This window comes from Mobula hypostoma, chromosome 6 (assembly GCF_963921235.1).
Source record: "Mobula hypostoma chromosome 6, sMobHyp1.1, whole genome shotgun sequence".
NCBI lineage: Eukaryota > Metazoa > Chordata > Chondrichthyes > Myliobatiformes > Myliobatidae > Mobula > Mobula hypostoma.
The window spans coordinates 107,621,479-107,644,557 of record NC_086102.1 but is presented as its reverse complement, the minus strand read 5'-3'; the positions used below and the strand labels follow the sequence as shown (position 1 = coordinate 107,644,557).

General features: G+C 44.2%; 1 protein-coding gene across 4 annotated transcripts in view; it reads left to right on the top strand.

Moving 5' to 3' along the window:
- LOC134348271 (anion exchange protein 3-like) overlaps positions 1 to 23,079 on the top strand; it is a 171,736-nt gene that overhangs the window by 81,886 nt on the left and 66,771 nt on the right. For all 4 annotated transcript variants that reach the window (XM_063051403.1, XM_063051402.1, XM_063051400.1 and 1 more), the window contains 4 exons: positions 10,311 to 10,447; positions 12,241 to 12,421; positions 13,877 to 14,012; positions 16,106 to 16,295. In XM_063051403.1, the coding sequence (XP_062907473.1) occupies positions 10,311 to 10,447; positions 12,241 to 12,421; positions 13,877 to 14,012; positions 16,106 to 16,295 (644 nt within the window). The remainder of the gene's footprint in view (positions 1 to 10,310; positions 10,448 to 12,240; positions 12,422 to 13,876; positions 14,013 to 16,105; positions 16,296 to 23,079) is intronic.

Sequence of the window (23,079 nt, the reverse complement as noted above, 5' to 3'; positions counted from 1 at the left end):
TTACATCCCGCAAGAGATCTCTAAACATCGACCACATGTCCATAGTACATTTCCCTGCAAAAACATCATCCCAATTCACACCCGCAAGTTCTAGCCTTATAGCCTCATAATTTGCCTTGTTATGTCCTATTTTGATTAGTCCTACCAAAGTGTAGCACCTCACATTTATCAGCATTAAACTCCATCTGCCATCTTTCAGCCCACTCTTCTAAGTGGTCTAAATCTCTCTGCAAGCTTTGAAAACCTACTTCATTATCCACAACTCCACCTATCTTAGTATCATCTGCATACTTACTAATCCAATTTACCACCCCATCATCCAGATCATTAATATATATGACAAACAACATTGGACCCAGTACAGATCCCTGAGGCACACCGCTAGACACCGTCCTCCAATCTGACACACAGTTATCTACCACTACTGTATGGGGTCTCCCATCCAGCCACTGCTGGATCCATTTTACTACTTCGATATTAATGCCCAATGATTGAACCTTCCTAACTAACCTTCCGTGTGGAACCTTGTCAAAGGCCTTACTGAAGTCCATATAGGCAACATCCACCACTTTACCCTCGTCAACTTTCCTAGTAACCTCATCAAAAAATTCAATAAGATTTGTCAAAATGAGCTTCCACGCACAAATCCATGTTGACTGTTCCTAATCAGACCCTGTCTATCCAGATAATTATATATACCAACTCTAAGAATACTTTCCATCAACTTACCCACCACTGACGTCAAACTCACAGGCCGATAATTGCTAGGTTTACTCCTAGAACCCTTTTAAAACAATGGAACAACATGAGCAATACGCCAATCCTCCGACACCATCCCCGTTTCTAATGACATTTGAAATATTTCTGTCAGAGCCCCTGGTATTTCAATACCAACTTCCCTCAAGGACCTAGGGAATATCCTGTCCGGACCCGGAGACTTGTCCACTTTTATATTCCTTAAAAGCGTCAGTACTTCCTCTTCTTTAATCATCATACTTTCCATAACTACCCTTCTTGTTTCCTTTACCTTACACAATTCAATATCCTTCTCCTTAGCGAATACTGAAAAGAAGAAATTGTTTAAAATCTCCCCCATCTCTTTTGGCTCCGCACAAAGCCGTCCATTCTGATTCTCTAAGAGACCAATTTTATCCCTCACTATCCTTTTGCTATTAATATAACTGTGGAAACCCTTTGGATTTATTTTCACCTTACTTGCCAAAGCAGCCTCATATCTTCTTTTAGCTTTTCTAATTTCTTTCTTAAGATAGTTTTTACATTCTTTATATTCCTCGAGCACCTCATTTACTCCAAGCTGCCTGTATTTATTGTAGATCCCTCTCTTTTTCCGAATCAAGTTTCCAATATCCCTTGAAAACCATAGCTCTCTCAAACTTTTAACCTTTCCTTTCAACCTAACAGGAACATAAAGATCCTGTACCCTCAAAATTTCACCTTTAATACTCCATTTCTCTATTATATCCTTCCCATAAAAACAAATTGTCCCAATCCACTCCTTCTAAATCCTTTCGCATCTCCTCAAAGTTAGCCTTTCTCCAATCAAAAATCTCAACCCTGGGTCCAGTCCTATCCTTCTCCATAATTATATTGAAACTAATGGTATTGTGGTCACTGGACCCGAAGTGCTCCCCAACACATACCTCCGTCACCTGCCCTATCTCAATCCCTAACAGGAGATCCAACACTGCCCCTTCTCTAGTTGGTACCTCTATGCATTGCTGCAAAAAACTATCTTGCACACATTTGACAAACTCCAAACCATCCAGCCCTTTTACAGAATGGGCTTCCCAGTCAATGTGTGGAAAATTAAAATCTCCCACAATCACAACCTTGTGCTTACTACAGATATCTGCTACCTCCTTACAAATTTGTTCCTCCAATTCTTGTTCCCCATTAGGTGGTCTATAATACACCCCTGTAAGCGTCACTACACCTTTCCCATTCCTCAATTCCACCCAAACAGTCTCCCTAGACGAGTCCTCTAATCTATCATGCCAGAGCACCGCTGTTATATTTTCTCTTACAAGCAATGCAACACCTCCCCCTCTTGCCCCTCTGATTCTATCACACCTGAAGCAACGAAATCAAGGAATATTTAGTTGCCAATCACACCCCTCCTGCAACCATGTTTCACTAATAGCTGCAACATCATATTTCCAGGTATCAATCCATGCTCTAAGCTCATCCACCTTTCTTACAATTCTCCTAGCATTAAAGTAGATGCATTTAAGAAACTCTCCACCTCTTACTCTCTGTTTATTCTTAATGGAGCAAACAACTTTGTTATCTTTTTCTTCCTTCTCCCCTACATCTTCGGTCTGAGTGCTCCCGATCTTTGTCCCCTGCCTATCCTCCCTCACACACTGTCTACTAGCTTTCTCTATTTGTGAACTAACCTCCTCTCTCATAGCCTCTTCAATTTGATTCCCATCCCCCAACCATTCTAGTTTAAAGTCTTCTCAGTAGCCTTCGCAAATCTCTCCGCCAGGATATTGGTCCCCCTAGGATTCAAGTGCAACCCGTCCTTTTTGTACAGGTTGCACCTGCGCCAAAAGAGGTCCCAATGATCTAAAAACTTGAATCCCTGCCCCCTGCTCCAATCCCTCAGCCACGCATTTATCCTCCACCTCATTGCATTCCTACTCTCACTGTCATGTGTTGTTTAGCTTTGTTTAGTAGGTATAGTTTTTTATGAATGTTTATTTATGTATTTTCCTGTGAATACCTGCAAGAAAATGCATTTCTAGTTACCATATAGTGACTTCTACGTACTTCAACAACAAATTTACCTTGACTTTCAGTACAGCTAGAGGAACAGTATAACGCATGTAGACAATAAGCTGCAAGGTCATAATGAGGTAGATTATGAGGTAAGAGTCCTAGAGAACTGTCCAACAGTCATGGAAGCTTACAGCATGGGAACAGGCTCTATGGCCCAACCGGCCAATGCCAACTATGATGTCCCATCCAATCTATTCCCGTTTCCCATGTTTGATCCAGTCTTATCGAGCGGGATAGAATCTGTCTTTGAGAATTGCGGTACCACTTGAGGTCAAGAGCTGCGACATAAAACCCTGGTTAGACCACACTTGGAATATTGTCCAACATACACAAAATGCTGAAGGAAGTCAGCAGGTCAGGCAGCATCTATGGAAATGAATGAACAGTCGATGTCTCTGGCTGAGACCCTTCATCAGGACTTGGAGTATTTTGTTCACTCTGGTCACCTCAATTCAGAAGGGATGTGGAAGCTTTAGAGAAGGTGCAGAGGAGATTTACCAGAATGCTGCCTGAATTAGAGAGCATGTCTTATGCAAGCTAGGGCTTTTTTCTTTGGAGCAAAGAAGGATGAAAAGTGACTTCATAGAGGTGTATAAGATGATAAGAGGCATAGATTAAATGGATAGCCAAAGACCTTTTCCAGGGCAGAAATGGCTAATATAAAGAGGGCATAATTTTACAATGATTGGAGAAAAATATTGGGTGGAGGTTAGAGGTAATTGTTTTTTAAAAAGCACAGAGTGGTGGGTGCATGGAACACCCTGCCTCATTATGACCTTGCACCTTATTGCCTGTCAGGAGTGTTGGAGGCAGATACATTAGGGACATTTCATAAACTATTAGATAGGCACATGGATGGTAGTAGAAAAATGGAGAGCTATTTTGGAGTGGTAAGTTTAGATTGATTTCAGAGTAGGTTAAAAGGTCAACATAACATCATGGGCCGAACCACCTGGACTGTGCTGCAATGTTCTATGTTTTATAAAACATATTTAAGCTTTTCCCCATCATTTTAAAGCTATGTTTTCTGACATTTGATATTTCCTCCCTGGGGGAGAAAAGCTGGTCTTTAGCATATAGGAGGTCTGTTCAGGGGTTTTATACCAGTGAGGTAGAACAAGTCGGAGAGCCTAGTTCTTCTGACTGTTCTGGAGCCCTGGTAGGCACCTGGGAAACCTGCGCCTCGCTTTCAAGGAAGTTACAATGAGGTAAAGAGACACTGCCCTATGACACAATTGCCGATTATGACATCAGAGGAGCTGATGAGCACCTGAAGGTACAACATGAGGGTGAAGGTCAGACAGCAATTCCACACATGCCACATTGTGGAGACGGCATTCAACAAGAGCAATGGTCAAGGAGAAGGGACAGTAGAAGGCAGCCCACCTTATCACGTCAGCCCACAGTCGCTTTTGGCCAATGAGTCAGCAGGGCACGTATTCACGGTTGTAACAACGGAAATAGGTGTAGCCTGTATTGAACAGGACCAAAGTAAACCCCTGTTCTCTAGATTGGAATCGTTGTGATATCTTCTGCTCATACACAGCCAAGAAGAGAAAAGCTGGCCAGGGCCACTGTTGGTGAGATCCTACCGTGCACAAATGGCCACCAAGTTCAACCTGCATTACAACAATGACTAGAATCCAAACGTACTTTCAGGCATGGGAGGTACTTGGAGATGGTCAGCAAACTGACTGAGAACCCCACCCCGTGAACTTCCTTGGTGTGTGCCAGCGGAAAGAGTCACACACAAGATCTCTAGGCAAGTTCCTCCAGCAGCCGGACTGGTGTGGGCTCCAGTGTATATTAAGCAGCTTGGGATGCAGCACAGGAGTGGGGCAGGTTCTGGGCAAGTCCTTCCTCCACCAGTACACAGGGAGTGAAGGTTAAGGATCAAGGATCAGCTTTATTCACCATATCTATTTACATGTGCCAGGAATTTCCTGTGGTGTGTGGAGCGACTTGCAACAAAAAACAACATCCAACAATTACAAAGAATTAAGTGTTATAGATCATAGAACATTACAGCACAGTACAGGCCCTTCGGCTCACAGTGTCGTGCCAACATTTTAACCTCGTCTTAGATCAGTTGACCCCCTCCATCGCACATAGACCATTTATCTATCATCCATCTGACTACCTAAGAATTTCTTTAATACCCGTAATATATCTACCTCTGCCACCACCCCTAGCTGGGTGTTCCATGCACCCACCACCCTCGGTAAAAAAAACATACCTCTGATGCACCCCCCTCCCCCTATAATTTCCTTCAATCACCTCAAAATTATTCCTCCTTGTACTAGCCATTTCTGTCCTGGAAAAAAACTCTGGCTATCCAATTAAATAATATGAAGTTAGAAGTACAGATATAGAACAAAATGTGCATAAACACATAAATACCAGCATGTATTTACAATTTACAATATCATAATGTGGTTTAAAGTGTTTCGAGTGCCATGTATTGATGGGGATAATAGATAGAAGGTTTGGGCGGGAGGAGCGAACTAGACTGGTTGATCAGTTTAACTGCCTGGGGAGAAGAAACTTTTAAAATGGCATTAAATTTTATTTTAATAGCCCCACAGCGCTTTTCAAAAAGGAGCTTTTGGAAAAGAGAGTTTGCAGGAGGGTAGTGTCTGCAATAATTTACCCGCTCACTTCTTTGTCCTGGACACATACAAGTCCTGCAGTGATGGTAGACTGCAGCCAAAGACCTGACAGTTTGCTGTGGTTTTTGTATATTGTGGGAGGATTCCTGATCTGGAATTGCCAGACTGAATGAATGGACAGGAACCGTCCAGCAGGTCCATCAAACCTGCTCAAGATGCTGGAGTAACCCAGGGTCGGGGAAGGGGCTTGTTTTGCTACTGTTGTCTTGTTGCCTCAGTTGCATTGTCCTGCTGAACACTGTGGGCACGTTATGATGGTGACAGAATGTGTGTTGTTACTAGGCAGCTACCTCAGCACGTCCTTGGGTGTGTTGGTTGTTAATGCAAACAGCACATTTCGTTGTTTTGGTGTACATGTGATAAATAAATTTGATTCTGAATCTGAATCAGAATGTATGGGTTGGGTGGTATCTTTGATTTATGCTTTCTGCTTTACCAAGTCGAGAAGGGTAGACAGAATCCCTAGAGGGGAGGGCAGATGATAGATTGCTGGGGCACCAATCCAAATGAACTGGTAGGAATAGACCAGCTGGTTCACAAAGCCTACTTCACACTTCAGTCATAGCCTCACCATCCATTTCCCTCCACAGATACTGCCTGACTCGCTGAGTTCCTCCTGCATCTTGTTTGTTGCTCCAGATTCCAGTGTCTTGCAGCCTCTTTTCTCTAAAATTCCCAAAAATGTGTTTGTAGCAGAAATCTACATTCTGTGTAGCTTTCTATATTCTACATTTCCACATTAAATGTACCTTCAGATTCTATGTTCTAATAAGAAACTCTTAGAAGGGCACATATGTGATCACAAAATAATCTGCAGATGCTGGGGTCAAAGCAACACTCACAACACGCAGGAGGAACTCAGCAGGTCGGGCAGCATCCATGGAAATGATCAGTCAACGTTTCGGGCCGGAACCCTTCATGACGTGACACATTTGATGTGATGTTTGGCTATGTAGGAGGGAAGGGTTAGATTGATCGTGGAGTAGGTTAAAAGGTTAGCACAACATTCAAAGAGCCTGTACTGTGCTGTAATGTTTCATTCTCAGTCACCACTTTAATAGGAACCTCCTGTACCTAATAAAGTGGCCACTGAGCGTATGTTCATGATCTTCTGCTGCTGTAGCCCATCCACTTCAAGTTTTGAAGTGTTGTGCATCCAGAGATGCTCTTCCGCACACCACTGTTGTAATGTGTGGTTATTTAAGTTACTGTTGCCTTCCTATCAGCTTGAACCAGTCTGGCCATTCTCTTCTGATCCCTCTCATTAACAAGGCATTTTCACCCACAGAACTGCCACTCACTGGATGCTTTTGTTTTTCGCACCATTCTCTGTAGACTGTTGTACATGAAGCTCCCAGGAGATCAGTAGTTTCTGAGATACTCAACCCACCTCATTTGGCACCAACAATTATTCCATGGTCAAAGTCACTTAGATCACATTTCTTCCCCATTTTAATGTTTGGTCTGAACAATAACTGAACCTCTTGACCACGATGGCATGCTTTTTATGCATTGAGTTGGTGCCATGTGATTGGCTGATTAGATATTTGCATCAGTGTGCAGGTGTACCTAATAAAGTGGCCACTAAACATATGTTCTGCTGTGCTGCTACCACAAAAAGCTAATCTTCATGGAACTTATACCCTGGGTGCAGTTTTGGGCGTCTCATTTTAGAAAGGATATACTGACATTGGAGAAGGTTCACAAGAATGATTCCAGGAATGAAATGGTTACCATAAGAGGAACGTCTGGCAGCTCTTGGGCTGTATTCCCTGGAGTTCAGGAGAATGTGGGGGGATCTCATAGAAACATTCTGAATGTTAAAAGGCCTGAACAGATTAGATATGGCAAAGTTATTTCCCGTGATAGGGGAGCCTAGGACAAGAGGGCACGACTTCAGGATTGAAGGATGTCCATTTAGCACAGAGATGTGGAGAAATTAGTTTACTCAGAGGGTGGTAAATCTGTGGAATTTGTTGCCATGAGCTTATGTAGAGTCCAAGTCATTGAGTGTATTTAAGGCAGAGATAGATAGGTTTTTGATTAGCCAGGGCATCAAAGGGTATGGGGTGAAGGCAGGGGAGTGGGTATGACTGGAAGAATTGGATCAGCCCATGATTGAACGGCAGAGCAGACTCGATGGGCCAAATGGCCTACTTCTGCTCCTATATCTTATGGTCTTATGGTATGTCTGCTGATAGCAACAATACACTTGAACACCCAGGGGTGTTACAAAAACATAGAACAGCACAGTACAATACAGATAGAGGTGTACAAGATGATAAGAGTCATAGATCAACTGGACAGTCAGAGACTTTTTTCCAGGGCAGAAATGGCTAATATGACAGGGCAGAGGTAGAATTTTTACACTGCCAGGGGTAGTGGTAGAGAGTTTTATCAGGAAAATTTAAGAGACTCCTGTATACAGCAGGCATATGGATTATGGAAAACTGGAGAGCTGTGCAGGAGAGAGGGTTAAATTGATCCCTCAATTTAGGTTAAAATGTTGGCACAATATTGTGGGCCAAAGGGTTTTTGCTATGCTATAGTGTTCTATGTTCCATAAATTTTCTTTAAACTTTGTTAATATTGGTTAACTGGGGAACTGGTTTATTATTGTCTCATGTACTGAGTTACAGTGAAATTTTTTTTTGCATACTGTCTATTTCATTACAATAGTGAATGAGGTAGTGCAAGAGAAAGCAATAACAGAATGCAGAATAATGTGTTACAATTACAGAAAAAGTACGGTGCAGGTGGACAACAAGATGCAAGGTCATAATGAGGTAGGTTGTGAGGTCAAGAATCCATCTTATTGCACTAGGGGACTGTTCAATTGTCTTATAACGGGATAGAACCTGGCCTTGAACCTAGTGGTATGTGCTTTCAGACTTTTGTATCTTCTGCTGATGGGAGAGGGGAGACGAGAGACGAGAGAATGGGGTGGGTGGGGGTCTTTGATTATGCTGTCAGTTTTACCAAGATAGTGAGAGATGTGGATGGAGTCTGTAGAAGGGAGACTGGTTTCTGTGTGGTGTAAATCTGTATCCACAACTTCCTGCAGTTTTATTGTGGTCACGGACAGAGCAATTGCCATACCAAATCATTATGATACTGAATCAGATGTTTTCTATGGTGCATTAATAAAAATTGCTGATGGTCAAAGGGGACATATCAAATTTCTTCAGGCTCCTGAGGAAGTAGAGATTTCTTAGCTGTGATGTCTACGTGCTTGGACCAGGACAGGCTGCTGGAGATGTTTATTCCTAGGAACTTGAAGCTCTGAACCTTTTTGATTTCAGCACCATTGATGAGTGTGTGCATCCATGTGTTCATCTAAGAGTCTCTGAAAACTTCCCATCGTCTGCCTCTACCACCACCCCAGCAACACATTCCTTTGTGTGTAAAAAAAAAATAATTTACCCCTGACATCCCCCCTATACTTTCTTCCAACCACTGCAAAATTATGCCCCCAGTTCTGTATGCCATTTTCACCCTGGAAAAAAATCTCTAGCTAGCCACCCAATCTATGCCTCCTATCTCTAGTACTCCTCTATAAAATCATCTCTCATCCTCCTTCACTCCAAAAAGAAAAGCCCTAGCTCACACAACGTGTTCTCATAAGACGCGCTCACTAATCCAGGCAGTATCCTGGTAAATGTCCTCTGCACCCTTGATAAAGTGAACAGAATTGAACACTAAATTCCAAGTGTGGTTGAACCAGAGTTTTATAGAGATGCAATATTACCTTGTGGCCTTTGAATTCAATCCCCTCACTAATGAAGGCCGATATACCACATACCTTCTTAATAACTATGTCAATCTGCACAGCAAATCTGAGGGGTCTTTGGACATGGATCGCAAGATCCCGCTGTTTGTCTACACAGTTAGGAATCCTGCCATTAACCCTGTATTCAACTTTCTGAGTTTAACTCCATCTGACACTTGTCAGCCCAGCTCTGCATCCTATCAATGTCTTGTTGTAACCTACAGCAACCTTCTACACAATACTTCCCTCCCACATCCCAAAGACATGTGAATTGGTTGGGTTCACTGGCCACTGTCAATTGTACCCCCATAAGACATATTAGAGAACATGTCTTATGAGCAAGGGTTGAGCAAGCACTCTTTGGAGTGAAGGAAGATGAGGGGCGACTTGATAGAGGTGTACAAAATTATGAGAGCCATAGAGAGAGTGGACAGTCAGCACTTCTTTCCCAGGGCAGCAAAGCCCAAAACCAGTGAACATCTACTTTAGTATGAGTGGAGAAAAGTTTAAGGGAGATGTCAGAGTTAAGTTTATTACACAGAGTGGTGGGCATGTGGAACACACAACTAGGGGTGGCGGTCGAGGCTGATACATAGGGGATATAGAGAGACATGGATGATAGAAAAATGTAGGGTTATGGGCTGTGAAGGATTAGATTAATCGTGTTGGCATAACATCATAAACCCAAGGGCCCATACTGTGCTGTACTGTTCTATGTATTATGTATGTAGGTAAGTGGCAGAATCTGAGGGTTGGGTGTGGTAGTTTAGGAGTGGGAGAGTTTCCATGCTTATAGTGTCACAGAATGGAAACAGGCCTTATGGCCCAACCAATCCACAACAAATATATATGCTAATCCCATTTGGCCATATCCCTCCAAACCTTTTCTATCAGGTGCATGGCCAAGTGTCTTTTAAGGAGAATACAGGGAGAATAAAACGGGATCCATGTAGGACTCTAGTAAGTGGGCGGTGGGCAGGTGGTTGCTGGTCAGGGTGGAAGTTGGCTGAAGGGCCTGTTTCTGAGCAGGCTGACTTCCTGTTTCTCTCTGCCGTCTTCTTCACCCACAGGCCACAGGTTTGAGGACAACCCTGGAGTTCGTCGGCATCTGGTCAAGAAACCTTCAAGAGGGCAAATGAGTAAAAAGGGTAGCAAGATGTCAGTGCCCAGCGTGAAGAAGGTTCAGCAAGACCGGAAGCCCCACGAGGTAGGGAGCACCATACTGCACTCCTCGACACTTTCTGTAATTCACAAGGGGTGTTGATACGGTGGATGGCCTCAGTCTCTTCCCCGGGGTAGGAGAGTCCACAACTAAAGTGTGCAGGATTAAGAGCGACACACAAAACGTTGGAGGAACTCAGCAAACCAAGCAGCATTCTTGGAAGGGAATAGAGTCAATGTTTTGGGCTGAGACCTTTCATTAATACTAGAAAGGAAGGGGACAGAGGGCAGAATAAGAAGGTGGGTGGGAGGGAGAGGAGTACAGGCTGGAGGGTGGAAAGGAGCTGGAGAAGAAATCTGATAGGAGAAGAGAGTGGACCATGAAAGAAAGGAAAGGAGGAGGATCATCAAAGGAAGTTGATGGGCAAGTGAGAAGTAGTGAGAGGGGAAACAGAATGAGGAATGGAGAAAGTGAGAAGAGGGAGGGGTGAGAAATTACCATTAGTTCAAGAAATCAATAATCGTGCCATCAAGTTGGAGGCTACCCAGACCAAATATGAGGTGTTGCTCCTCCAACCTGAGTGTGGCCTCATCATGACGGTAGAGAAGGCCATAGATCGACATTTCAAGTGGGAATAGGAAGCTGAATTGAAATGGGTGGCCACTGGGAGATCCTGCCTTTTGTTTCTGTCTGAAAAAGGTGCTCAACAAAGCTGCCCTCCCTGATCTACATCGGGTCACATCAATGTAGAGGATGCTGCACTGGGAGCACCAGGTACAGTAGGTGATGCCGACAGACTCACAGGTGAACTGTAGGCTCACCCAGACTGTTTGGGGCCCTGATAGTGGCGAGAGATGAAATGCAGGAGCAGCTGTAGCACATGTGCCCCTTGCTAGGTGGGGTGAGTGGGACTAACATAGATCCTCACAGAAAACTGAGAGTGTCGGGAAGGACAGATGTGTTTTGTGCTCTAATCCCAATGTAAAAGGTGGACGTTACAGAGAATGATGTGCTAGATATGGAGGTTTGTGGGATGGTTGGTAAGCTGGATATGGAGGCTTGTGGATACAGGATTAATGTGAGAGGGGAAAGATTTAAAGGGGACCTGAGAGGCAAACCTTTCCACACAGAGAGTTCGTGGGTATGTGTGGAACCAGTTGACAGATGAGGTGGTAGAGGTGAGGGTACCATTACAACATTTAAAAGACATTTGGACAGGAAGGGTTTAGAGGGATATGGGCCAAACACAGGCAAATGGAACTAGCCCGGGAAGGAAGCTTGGTCAGAATCAGATTCAGGGTCAATATCACTGGCATTGGTCATGAAATTTGAGGCAGCTGTACAGTAATATAAAAATAATTATTGTAATTATTACAATAAAAATAAATGAACAAATCATGCAAAAGAGGAATAACAAGATAAGGATCATGGACTGTTCAGAAACCTGATTGCAGAGAGGAAGAAGCTGTTCTAAAACATTGAGTATGTGTCTTCAGGCTCCTGTGCCTCCTCCCTGATGATAGTGATGAGAAGAAGGTATGTCCCAGATGGTGTGGGTTCTTAATGATGAATGCACCTTTTGAAGAATTGTTTAATGGTGGAGGCTAGTGCCCAGGTGGAGTTAGCTGACTGAGTTTACAACCCTTTGCAGCCTCTTTCGATCCCATGCCTCCATAGCAGATGGTTTTGGGCCAGACCAACTCAGACGAGTTGGGCCAAGGGGCTTGCTTCTGTGCTGTAGAACTCTCTGACCTGCCTGACCAGATTAGAGAGTGGGGAGTTGGGTTCATTGCATTCCATCCTCTAACCCACAGCCCTGTCTCCATGCCTTTGTGTAGGTCTTCGTCGAGCTGAACGAGCTGGTAGTGGGAAAGAACAACGAGATGACCTGGCAGGAGACAGCGCGTTGGATCAAGTTCGAGGAGGATGTGGAGTCAGAGACGGACCGGTGGGGGAAGCCGCACGTGGCCTCATTGACCTTCCGGAGTCTACTAGAGCTGAGGAAGACCATCGCTCAAGGTCAGCCCCAACTCACCTACTTAGCCAACCCTGTGATCATGGCTGATCATCCACAATTAGAACCCTTTTCCTGCCTTCTCCCCATATCCCTTCACTCCGCTATCTTTAAGAGCTCTATCTAACTCTTTCTTGAAAGAATCCAGAGAATTGGCCTCCACTGCCTTCTGAGGCAGAGCATTCCACAGAACCACAACCCTCTGTGTGAAAAAGTTTTCCCTCAACTCCGTTCTAAATGGTCTACCCCTTATTCTTAAACTGTGGCCTTTGGTTCTGGACTCCCCCAACATCAGGAACATGTTTCCTGCCTCGAGCGTGTCCAATCCCTTAATAATCTTATATGTTTCAATCAAATCCTCATCCTTGTTCCCCATAATAATTTCACCCGTTTCTGTCTTCAAGGGCCCAACTTTGGTCTTAACTAATTTTTTCCTCTTCACAAACCTAAAGAAGCTTTTACTATCCGCCTTTATATTCTTGGCTAGCTTACCTTCGTACCTCATCTTTTCCCCCCCGTATTGCCCATAGCAGTGAGCATAACACTTTCTGAGTTCAATTGCCACTGCTGTTTGTAAGGAGTTTGTACATTCTCCCTGTCACCATGTGGGTTTTCTCTGAGCGTTCTGATTTCCTCACATTCCAAAGATGTGCAGGTTGGGGTAAATGAGTTGTGGGCATGCTAATTCAGTGCATAAAGCACGGTGATAGTTGCAGGCTGCCCCAACACATCCTTGGATTGTCTTGGCTGCTGATGCAAACGATGCATTTCACCGTATGTTTTGATGTACATGTGACAAATAAAGCCAATCTTTAAGGCCTTGCAGTGCCAGTGGCCCAGGTTCAATTGCCGTTGCTGTTTGTAAGGAGTTTGCACTGTATGTTATCCCTATGACTGCGTGGGTTTCCTCCAAGTGCTCTGGTTTCCTCCCATATTCCAGAGATGTATAGGTTAGGGTTAGTAAGTTGTAGGTATGCTACATTGGCGCTGAAAGCATGGCAATGCTTATGGGCTGTTCCCAACAGCACAACCTTGGATTGGTTTTGTCATTGGTGCAATACAAAATCTTTCACTGTGAGTGTCAGGAAATGTGAAGGAACTTGACCCGAAAGCAGAGCAGCAGAGATTATTAAGCAGTGAGCGATAACTTTAATAACTGCCAAGCAACAAGCCACAAGGGGCCACAAAACAAGAGAGAACAGATAGATATAAGGCAAGAAGGTAACTGAAGGCTAGGAGCAACTGGTTGAGGCTGGCAAATTCAATGGGTGAACAAGGACTATGCACGAGAGCTGAGTTTTAATAGGTTGCAGGTGATGATTTGGAAATGAGTGGCAGGTGACTCCTATTAGCTGGATAGAGATCAGGAGGTGCCTACCTGTGCAGGCCTGACAGTGTGTTTTGATGCACATGTAAAAAATAAAGCTCATCTGATATAATCTGGTCCATGACTCTTACAGGGGCAGTGTTGTTGGACCTGGAGCAGAAGACTTTACCTGGAATTGCTCATCTCGTGGTGGAAACCATGGTCATCACGGACCAGATCAAAGCCGAGGACAGAACTAACGTACTGAAAGCCTTACTGGTCAAACACAGGTAGGAGTACGGACACATTGATCGCACTTGGAGCTGGGTCCATGGGTGTTGAGAGAATCTAAACGAGAGGTTCAGGGGATTATATGTAGAATGACAGATCCCCAGGTGTAGGTTCTAGGGTGGGGTCTAATCCAGATTTATAAATAGAACAACAGATCGCTGGGAGTGGGTTACAGGCTGGGATTTAATCCAAGGGTTCAGGGGGTTTTATATATATAGAATAACAGATCTGGAGGTTTTATATACAAGATAAATCCTGGGAGAGGGTTACAGGCTGGGATCTAATCCAGGGGTTCTGATTTATTTATACAGTATATAGAAAAGCAGAACCCCGGGAATGGGTTATAGGCTGGGATCAACTATTCAGATTCCCAAGAGTGGGTTACAAGCTGATCTAACCAGTGGTTTCAGGGGGTTGATATAGAATAACATATAACTAGATGTTAGTTTCATGTTGAGATCTAACTGAGGTTTTCAGGGACTTTCTCTTAAGAATACTAGATCCCAGGAGTGTTATGGGCTAGGATCTAACCGAAGTGTTAGGGGAATTATATATAGAATACAGATCCCCATATAAGTTAGAGGCAGTAATCTTATCAAATGTTTCATGATGGAATTATTTATAAAACAACAATGGTTGGGTATGAGTTACAGGCTGGAATTGATGTGTTATTGGCATTTATGTAAAAGATTACGGATGCCCAAACTGGAACATAATCAAGGGGTTCAGAAGAATGAGAGATCTCAGTGAACCTTACAATAATCTTACAGGACTCAACAGACTGGATATGGGAGGATGTCTCCCTGGCTGCAAAGTTTAGAACCAGGGTACCATAAGACACAGGAGCAGAATTAAGCCCATCAAGGCTGCTTTACCATACGATTATGGCTGATTTATTTTCTCTCTCAACCCCATTCTCCCGCCTTCTCCCCCTAACCTTTGACGCTCTTACATATTGACCCCAGCTTTAAATATACCAAATTACTTGCCTCTTCAGCCATCTGTGACAATGAATTCCACAGATTCACTGCACACTGGCTGAAGAAATTCCTCCTCATCTCTGCTCTAAAGGGGTGATCTTCTATTCTGAGGTTGTGCCTTCTGGTCCTAGACTCCACAAATATAGGAAACATCTTCTCCACATCCACTCTACCTAAGCCATTCAATATTCAGTTTCAATGAGATCCCCCCTCATTCTTCTAAACTCCAGTGAGTACAGTCCCAGCGTGATCAAACACTCCTCATACAATAACCTTTTCATTCACAGGATCATTCTCATGAACCACCTCTGAGCCTCTCCAATGCCAGCACATGCTTTCTTTGATAAGGGACACAAAACTACTCACAATACTCCAAGTGCAGTCTGACCAGTACCCTATGAAGAGTCAGTAATAACATTGACAGAATAAGGGAGAGCCCATTTAGGACCGAGGAGGTTCTCTTTTTCAATCAGAGGGCGATGAATCTTTGGAATTTTCTAACCCAGTGGTTGGTGGAGATACAGCCACTGAGTTCATTCAAACAGAGTTTGATAGTTTTCTTGACATTAGAGAATGAAGGGAGATGGGGATAGTGCAGGAAGATGGTGATGAGACAGAAGATCCATGAATTCTAATGGATGGCAGAGCAGACTCATATATAGCTAAAAGATTCAGATACAGTGAAATGCATTGCTTTGGTTAACGACTAGCACAACACAAGGATGTACCAAGGGCAACCCACAAATGTTGCCACACATTCTGGTGCCAACATAGCCTGCCCATGATGCTTGGCAGAACACAAGCAGGACAACAACACCAAAACAGGTCCCTTTCCCATCCCTTCCACCAACACACATAGGTCTCCAACTCCAGGACAAACCACTTCCAGGTCTCCGGTCCTTGGTCCCAGAGTCTCAGATACATAGATATCGTGCATTCAACCTTGGACATCACCCCAGGACTTGCCGTTCAAGGGCTTTACCTTTGGCCTCAACTTCCGGACTCTCATGGAGCTTCGAACCCAAACACTCAGGCTCTCATGACTCCTTCGTGACACCTTCAGCCCCTATGTGCCCTTGAGCCTCTAATCTAAGCTACCACCTCTGTTCCAGCCACCCGAATGATGAAAAGGAGGGAAGTTTCTTCCCTCGGTCTGGAAATTCTAACATGTCCTCTGTCCTGACTGGCTACCAAGTTCACCAAGAGGACAATCTCTCCAAAGACCCCTTCGTGACCGTGCCGCTCATGGGAGAGGAGTGCGTCAAGACTCAGGACCCCAAAAACATGGAGGCCGACACCCAGGTGAGTCCATCCTCTGATTTTTGGAAAGGGAGTGGACACAGTGAGAGAAAAGATGGTGGTATAGTGGACAGCGAATAGCTTGGCATAGACAAGACGGGCTTAAGAGTACGTTTCTGTGCTGTAGTGATCCAGGATTCTACAAAAAAGGTTATCTAAGATTATAAGGACCTAGATGGACTGGGGAATGGGACAAGAAATGTCAGATGGAATTTAATATGGACAAGTGTGTGAGGTTGCATTTTGGTCCATTATTTTAAAAAATTATTTATTCATTTATTTATTTATTTATTTATTTACTTACTTGATGTGAGAAGGTGGTGATGAGCTGTCTTCTTGAACCTCTGCAGTCCCTGAGGTGTAGGTACATTCAGAGCTATTAGGGAGGGAATTCCATGATTTTGACCCAGTGACAATGAAGGAACGGCAATATGTTTCCAAGTCAGGATGGTGAGTGACATGAAGGTGGATTTCCAAGTGGTGGTGTTCCCAGGTATATGCTGTTCTCGTCCTTCTAAATGGTAGTGGTCATGGGTCTGGAAGGTGCTGCCTTAGGAACTTTAGTGTGTTGTTGCAGTGCATCCTGTTGCTGCAACTGTTCGTCAATGGTGGAGGGATTGGATGATTGTGGAGGGGGTACCAATCAAGTGGGCTGCCTTGTACTGGATGGTGTCAAGCCTCTTGAGTGTTGATGGAGCTGCTCTCATCCAGGCAAGTGGCAAGCATTCCATTACACTCCTTACCTGAGCCTTGTATGGTGGACAGGCTTTGGGGAGTTAGGAGGCGAGTTACATGCTGCAGGATTCCTAGCCTTTGACCTGCTCTGGTAACCTTGGTGTTTATATAGGTAGACCAGCTCAGTTTCCAGTCAATGGTAACCCCCAGGATGTTGATAGTGGGGGATTCAGTGATAGTAATGCCACTGAATGTCAAGGGACAATAGTTGGAGCCTGTCTTGTTGGAGATGGTCATTGCCTCGCACTTGTGTGGCTTAAATCTTAGTTGCCACTTGTCCAGGTCCTGCTGCATTTTGGTATGATTATAGTCACCTTTAAGGTGAGAGAGGAAAGATTTAAAGGGGAGCAACTTTTTCACTTTTTTTAGGGATTAGGGGCGATGCGAAACGGAAGATTAGTATGGATACGATGGGCCAAAGGGGATGTTTTTCTGCTGTATGATATAATAATGTTGTTACCTAAAGATTTAACAAAGTTGCTGGCAAGATGAGGTTCAACTGCTTCCAAAGTCAGGAAGGTCTTTGACCCGAGGACTTGAATCAAAAAGGGTTTGGTAAATAGATAAATTGGATTATTATTGTCACATGTATCAAGGCACATGTACCTCCTGCTCAATGGTGGTAGTAGTAGGAAGGGGTCTTCGATGCTATGCTTAGTGCTCATAAAACAGCCCTGAATCATTAGCTGAGGGAGGATGGGAGGAGGGAATCAAGAGAAGGTCTTCTCTGACCTGTTGCCATTGGTTAATGAGCTTACTATTGTCACAGTGAGGTACAGTGAAAAGCTTGTCTTGTATTAGATAGATAGATACTCTATTGATCCCAAAGGAAATTACAGTGTTACAATAGCATTACAAGTGCACAGATATAAATATTAGAAGAGAAGAAAGAAAGAATAAATAATAAATTATCTCAAACAGTCTAACAGGAGGAGGTCATCACTTCCCCAGCTACAGGTTGACTCATTATAGAGCCTAATGGCCGAGGGTAAAAATGACCTCATATAGTCCTCTTTGGAGCAGCACAGTTGTCTTAATCTATTACTGAAAGTGCTCCTCTATTCAGCCAAGGTGGGATGCAAAGGGTGAGAAACATTGTCCAGAATTGCCAGGATTTTCTGTAGGGTCCTTTGTTCTACCACAGCCTCCAGTGTGTCCAGTTTGACTCCTTTTACAAAGCCAGTCTTTCTAATCAGTTTATTGAGCCTGTTGGCATCACCTGTGTTGATGCCATTGCCCCAGCACACCATTGCATAGAAGATTGTACTGGCAACAACAGATTTGTAGAACATGTGAAGGAGAGGCCTGCATACTCCAAAGGACCTCAGTCTCCTCAGGAAGTAGAGGTGACTCTGGCACTTCTTGTCCACAGCCTCTGTGTTGGTGCTCCACTCAAGTCTGTCATCCAGGGGCACCCCCAGGTACTTGTAGGACCTCACCACATCCTCACCATCAATAGTAACAGGGAGCAGTGCAGGTTTAGTTTTCCTAAAATCCATCACCATCTCCTTTGTCCGGGGTAAACAGGAAGGGAGCCAATACAGTCTCCTGTAGGGCCCCAGTGCTGCTTATAGCCATGTCTGTCACACAACTTTGAAGCTGCGCAGACTGTTGTCTGCCAGTCAGGCAGTCCATTATCCAGGATACAATGGAATTCCCAACCTCCATTGAACGGATCTTTTCCCTAGCAATGAAGGCTGTATGGTATTGAAGGCACTTGAGAAATCAAGCAACATGATCCTTACAGTGCTGGCCTGCTTATCCAAATGGGAGTAGGCTCTGTTTAGCAGGTTGTGAACAGCATCATTGACTCCAAAGTGCTCCTGGTACGCAAACTGCAGGGGTTCAAGGTCTGATCTGACCAAGAGGTGAACCAGGACCAGTGTCTCTAGGGTCTTCATGATGTGTGAGGTCAGGGCCACTGGATGGTAGTCATTCAAGAGTTTCCATTACATTCCAACTCATTCATTACAACAGAGCATCAAGGTAGTACAAGGCAAAACTTTAACGGAATGCAGAATAAAGTGTTACAGTTACAGAGCAAGTGCAGTGTTGGCAGACAATAAGGTGAAAGGTCATAATGAGGTGGACTGTGAGGTCAAGAGTCGATCTTAACATCCTAGAGGACTGCTCAATAGGTTTATAACGTGGGGTAGAAGCTGTCCTTGAGCCTGGTGCTACGTGCTTTCAGGATTTTGTATCTTCTATTTGATTGTGGGGGTGAGGGGGATGGAAAAGAGAGAATCTACAAGGTGGGTGGGCTCTTGGATTATGCTTTACCAAGGCAGCAAGAAATGTAGACAGAGTGCACGGAAGGGAGGCTGGTTCCTGTGATGTGCTGGGCTGTGTCAAAACCACTAATTTCTTGCATTCATGGGTAGAACAGTTGCTATACAAACCGTGATGCTTTCTGTGGGTGCATCAATAAAAATTTTTGAGGGTCAATAGGGACGTGAACCTGAAGGGAGACGAACAGTTCTGCAGAGAGAGGAGAGGTGAAGGTGTAGTGGACAGTGAAGAAGGTCATTTAATATTACTGGGGAAATGGGCCAAGGAATGGCAGATGGAATTTAATTGGAACATGATGTCCAAAACGGCAGTGGAGGCGGATTGAACAAGAGCGTACAAAAGGGGGTTGGAGAAATTGCAGAACGTGGGTTGGGATTAACCAGACAGATAATTCAAAGATGGGCTGATTGGCCTTCCTATCATTTCATAACCTTTATGGAACTGGGCAGTAAGGCATCACAGTGACACAGCTGGTAGAGCTGCTGCCTCATAGCTCCAGAGAACCAGGTTCAATCCAACCTTGGGCGCTGTCGGTGTGGAGTTTGCATGTTCTCTCTGTGACTACTTGGGTTTCCCCTGGGTGCTCTAGTTTCCTCCCATATTCAAAGGAGGTGTGGGTCAGTGGGTTAATTGGCCCCCAGTGTGTGGGTCAGTGATAAAATCTCAGGGGGAGTTGGTGGTATGTGGGGAGAATAAATTGGTATTAGAGTAAATGGATGGTCAATGGTCAAAGTTATTGACTCTGTGGACAGGATCCCACCATCCTGGCCATGCTCTCTGCCCATACCATTGGGCAGGAGGTTCATGAGCATTAGGTCCCTCACCACCAGGTGCAGGAACATGTATTACCCTACAACCATCAGGCCTCTGGAACTGGCATGGATAACGTCACTCATCACAACCTGAAATGATTCCACAATCTATGGACTTACTTTCAAGGACTCTAGTAGTCATAAGGACATTCAAGGACTCTTATAATTATATATACAGTGGATTCTGGTTAATTGGGTCACGTTAGGACCAATACATATTTGCTGCCCCAATTAGCCAAAGCTTCATAAACATAAGGCCATAAGACTATAAGATTATATAAGCACAATTAGGCCATTTGGCCCATCGAGTCTACTCTGCCATTTCACCATGGCTGATCCATTTCCCCCTCAGCCCCAATTTCCTGCCTTCTCCCTGTATCCCTTCTTGCCCTGACTAATCAAAAATCTATCGACCTCTGCCTTAAATATACCCGATGACTTGGCCTCCACAACCGCCTGTGGCAACAAATTTCAGAGATTCACTACTCTCTGGCTAAAGAAATTCCTCATCTCTGTTCTAAATGGACATCCTTCTATTCTGAGGCTGTGTTCTCTGGTCTTAGCCTCTCCCACCATAGGAAACATCCTCTCCACATCCACTTCATTGAGACCTTTCACCGTTCGATAGGTTTCAATTAGATCCCTCCTCATACTTCCAAATTCCAGTGAGGCCAGGCCCAGAGCCACCAAACATTCCTCATAAGATGAGCTTTTCAATTCTGGTATCATTTTCATGAACCTCCTTTGAACTCTGTCCAATGTCAGCACACCCTTTCTAAGATAAGGGATCCACAACTACTCATAATACTCCAAGTGAGGCGTCAGCAGTACCTTATAAAGCTTTAACAATACATCTTTCTTTTATATTCCAGTCCTCTCAAAATAAATGCCTTGTAAATAGTTAAAAGGCATAACGAACTACCATTTAACCGAGTAACAAATTGTGCATTTAAATGAAATACATAACAAATTGGAATACTACCAATATTACTACAACATTATAAAACTTAGTTCCTAATAGCTATTGACAGAAGAATTCATTGCTGCTGGGTACCTTTGATTGTCTGTAAATGAACAAAATCAATGCAGACACTTAATGCAGATAATGCCTTCTTGCACAAGGTCAAAATAGTTTAAAAAATTATCAAAAATCACTGTCTTTTGGATGTGTCCATTGTCCAAATGGATAACGTAACACATTCACACACGGCTGATGCTCTTTCAAAACTGCTTGCTCAGTATTGTCTGATGGCTGTTTCTGGCATCTCCAAACCTGAATACTTGAAACCACAGTGAAGCGATACAGACAAGAGAAGATCTGCAGATGCTGGAAATCTGAGCAACACATATAAAATGCTGGAGGAACTCAGCAGGCCAGGCAGCATCCAGGAAAAGAGTACAGTCGACATTTCAGCCCAAAATCTTTTCCTGGATGCTGCCTGGCCTGCCGAGTTCCTCCAGCACTTTGTGTGAGCAATACAGTTCTACATTGTCTTACCGCTTATTTTTCAGCAACTATTGGTGACAAAAATCATTGTTTTGAACACAAACACATGCAACTAACGCTATTTAAAAACCGTTCGCTCCAAGCAGGGTTTTAGTCTAATAGCCAGAATAGTGCACGGAACTGATGCTAGTTTTGACTGCTTCGAAAGGGCAACAATCATACCAGTGCCCATGAAGAGCAGAGTGAGCTGCCTTAATGACTGTCATCCAGTAGCACTCACATCTAAAGTGATGAAGTGCTTTGAGAGGTTGGTTATAGTGAGATTCAACTCCTGTCTCAGCAAGAAGCTAGACCCACTGCAATTTGCCTTTCACCACAATAGGTGTACGGTGGATGCGATCTCATTGGCTCTCCACAAGGCTTTGGATCTCCTGGAGAATATAAATACTTATGTCTGGATGCTGTTTATTGACTACAGCTCAGCATTTAACACCATCATTCCCACAGTTCTGATCAAAAAGCTCAATAACCTGGGCCTCTGTAACTGGATCCTTGGCTTCCTAATCAGAAGACCACAATCTGTGCTGATTGGAAATAACATCTCCAGCTCACTGACAATAAACACTGGCACACCTCAGGGATGTGTGCTTAGCCCACTGCTCTAATCTCCCTACACCCATGACTGCGTGACTAGGCACGGTTCAAATGCCATCTATAAAGTTACTGACAATACAATCATTGTTGGCAGAGTCTCTGATGGTGACGGGAGGGCACACAGGAGTGAGATACACTGCCATCTATAAAGTTACTGACAATACAATCGTTGTTGGCAGAGTCTCTGATGGTGATGCTGGGCACACAGGAGTGAAATACACCAGCTAGTCGAGTGGTGTCGCAGTAACAACCTTGCACTCAATGTCAGTAAGACCAAAGAATTGACTGAGGACTTTAGAAAGGGTAAGATGAGCAAACACACTCCAGTCCTCATTAAGGGATCAGAAGTGGAGTGAGTGAGCAATTTCAAGTTCCTGTGTGTCAATATCTCTGAGGACCTAACCTAGACCCAACATATCGATGCTCATTTCTTTAGGAGTTTGAGGAGATTTGGTATGTAACCAAAGACCCTTGCAAATTTCTACAGATGTATCTGCCAGAGCATTCTAACTGGCTGCATCAGCATCTAGTATTGGGGGAGGGGGGAAACTACTGCAGATGATCGAAGTAAGTTGCTGAGAGTGGTAAACTTAGTCAATTCCAACATGCGCACTGACCTCCGTAGTATGCAGGACATCTTCAAGGAGCGGTGCTTGTAAAAGGCGGCATCCATTATTAGCGGCCCCCATCACCCAGGACATACCTTCTTGTTATTGCTACCGTCAGGAAGGAGGTACGAAAGCTTGAAGGCACATACTCACCGTGTTATGTCACGCACCCATCCACACCAGCTTCCAAGGTTCATACACTCTAACTCCCCGGAGTATGGCTGGCCGGCAGTGGTGCGGCC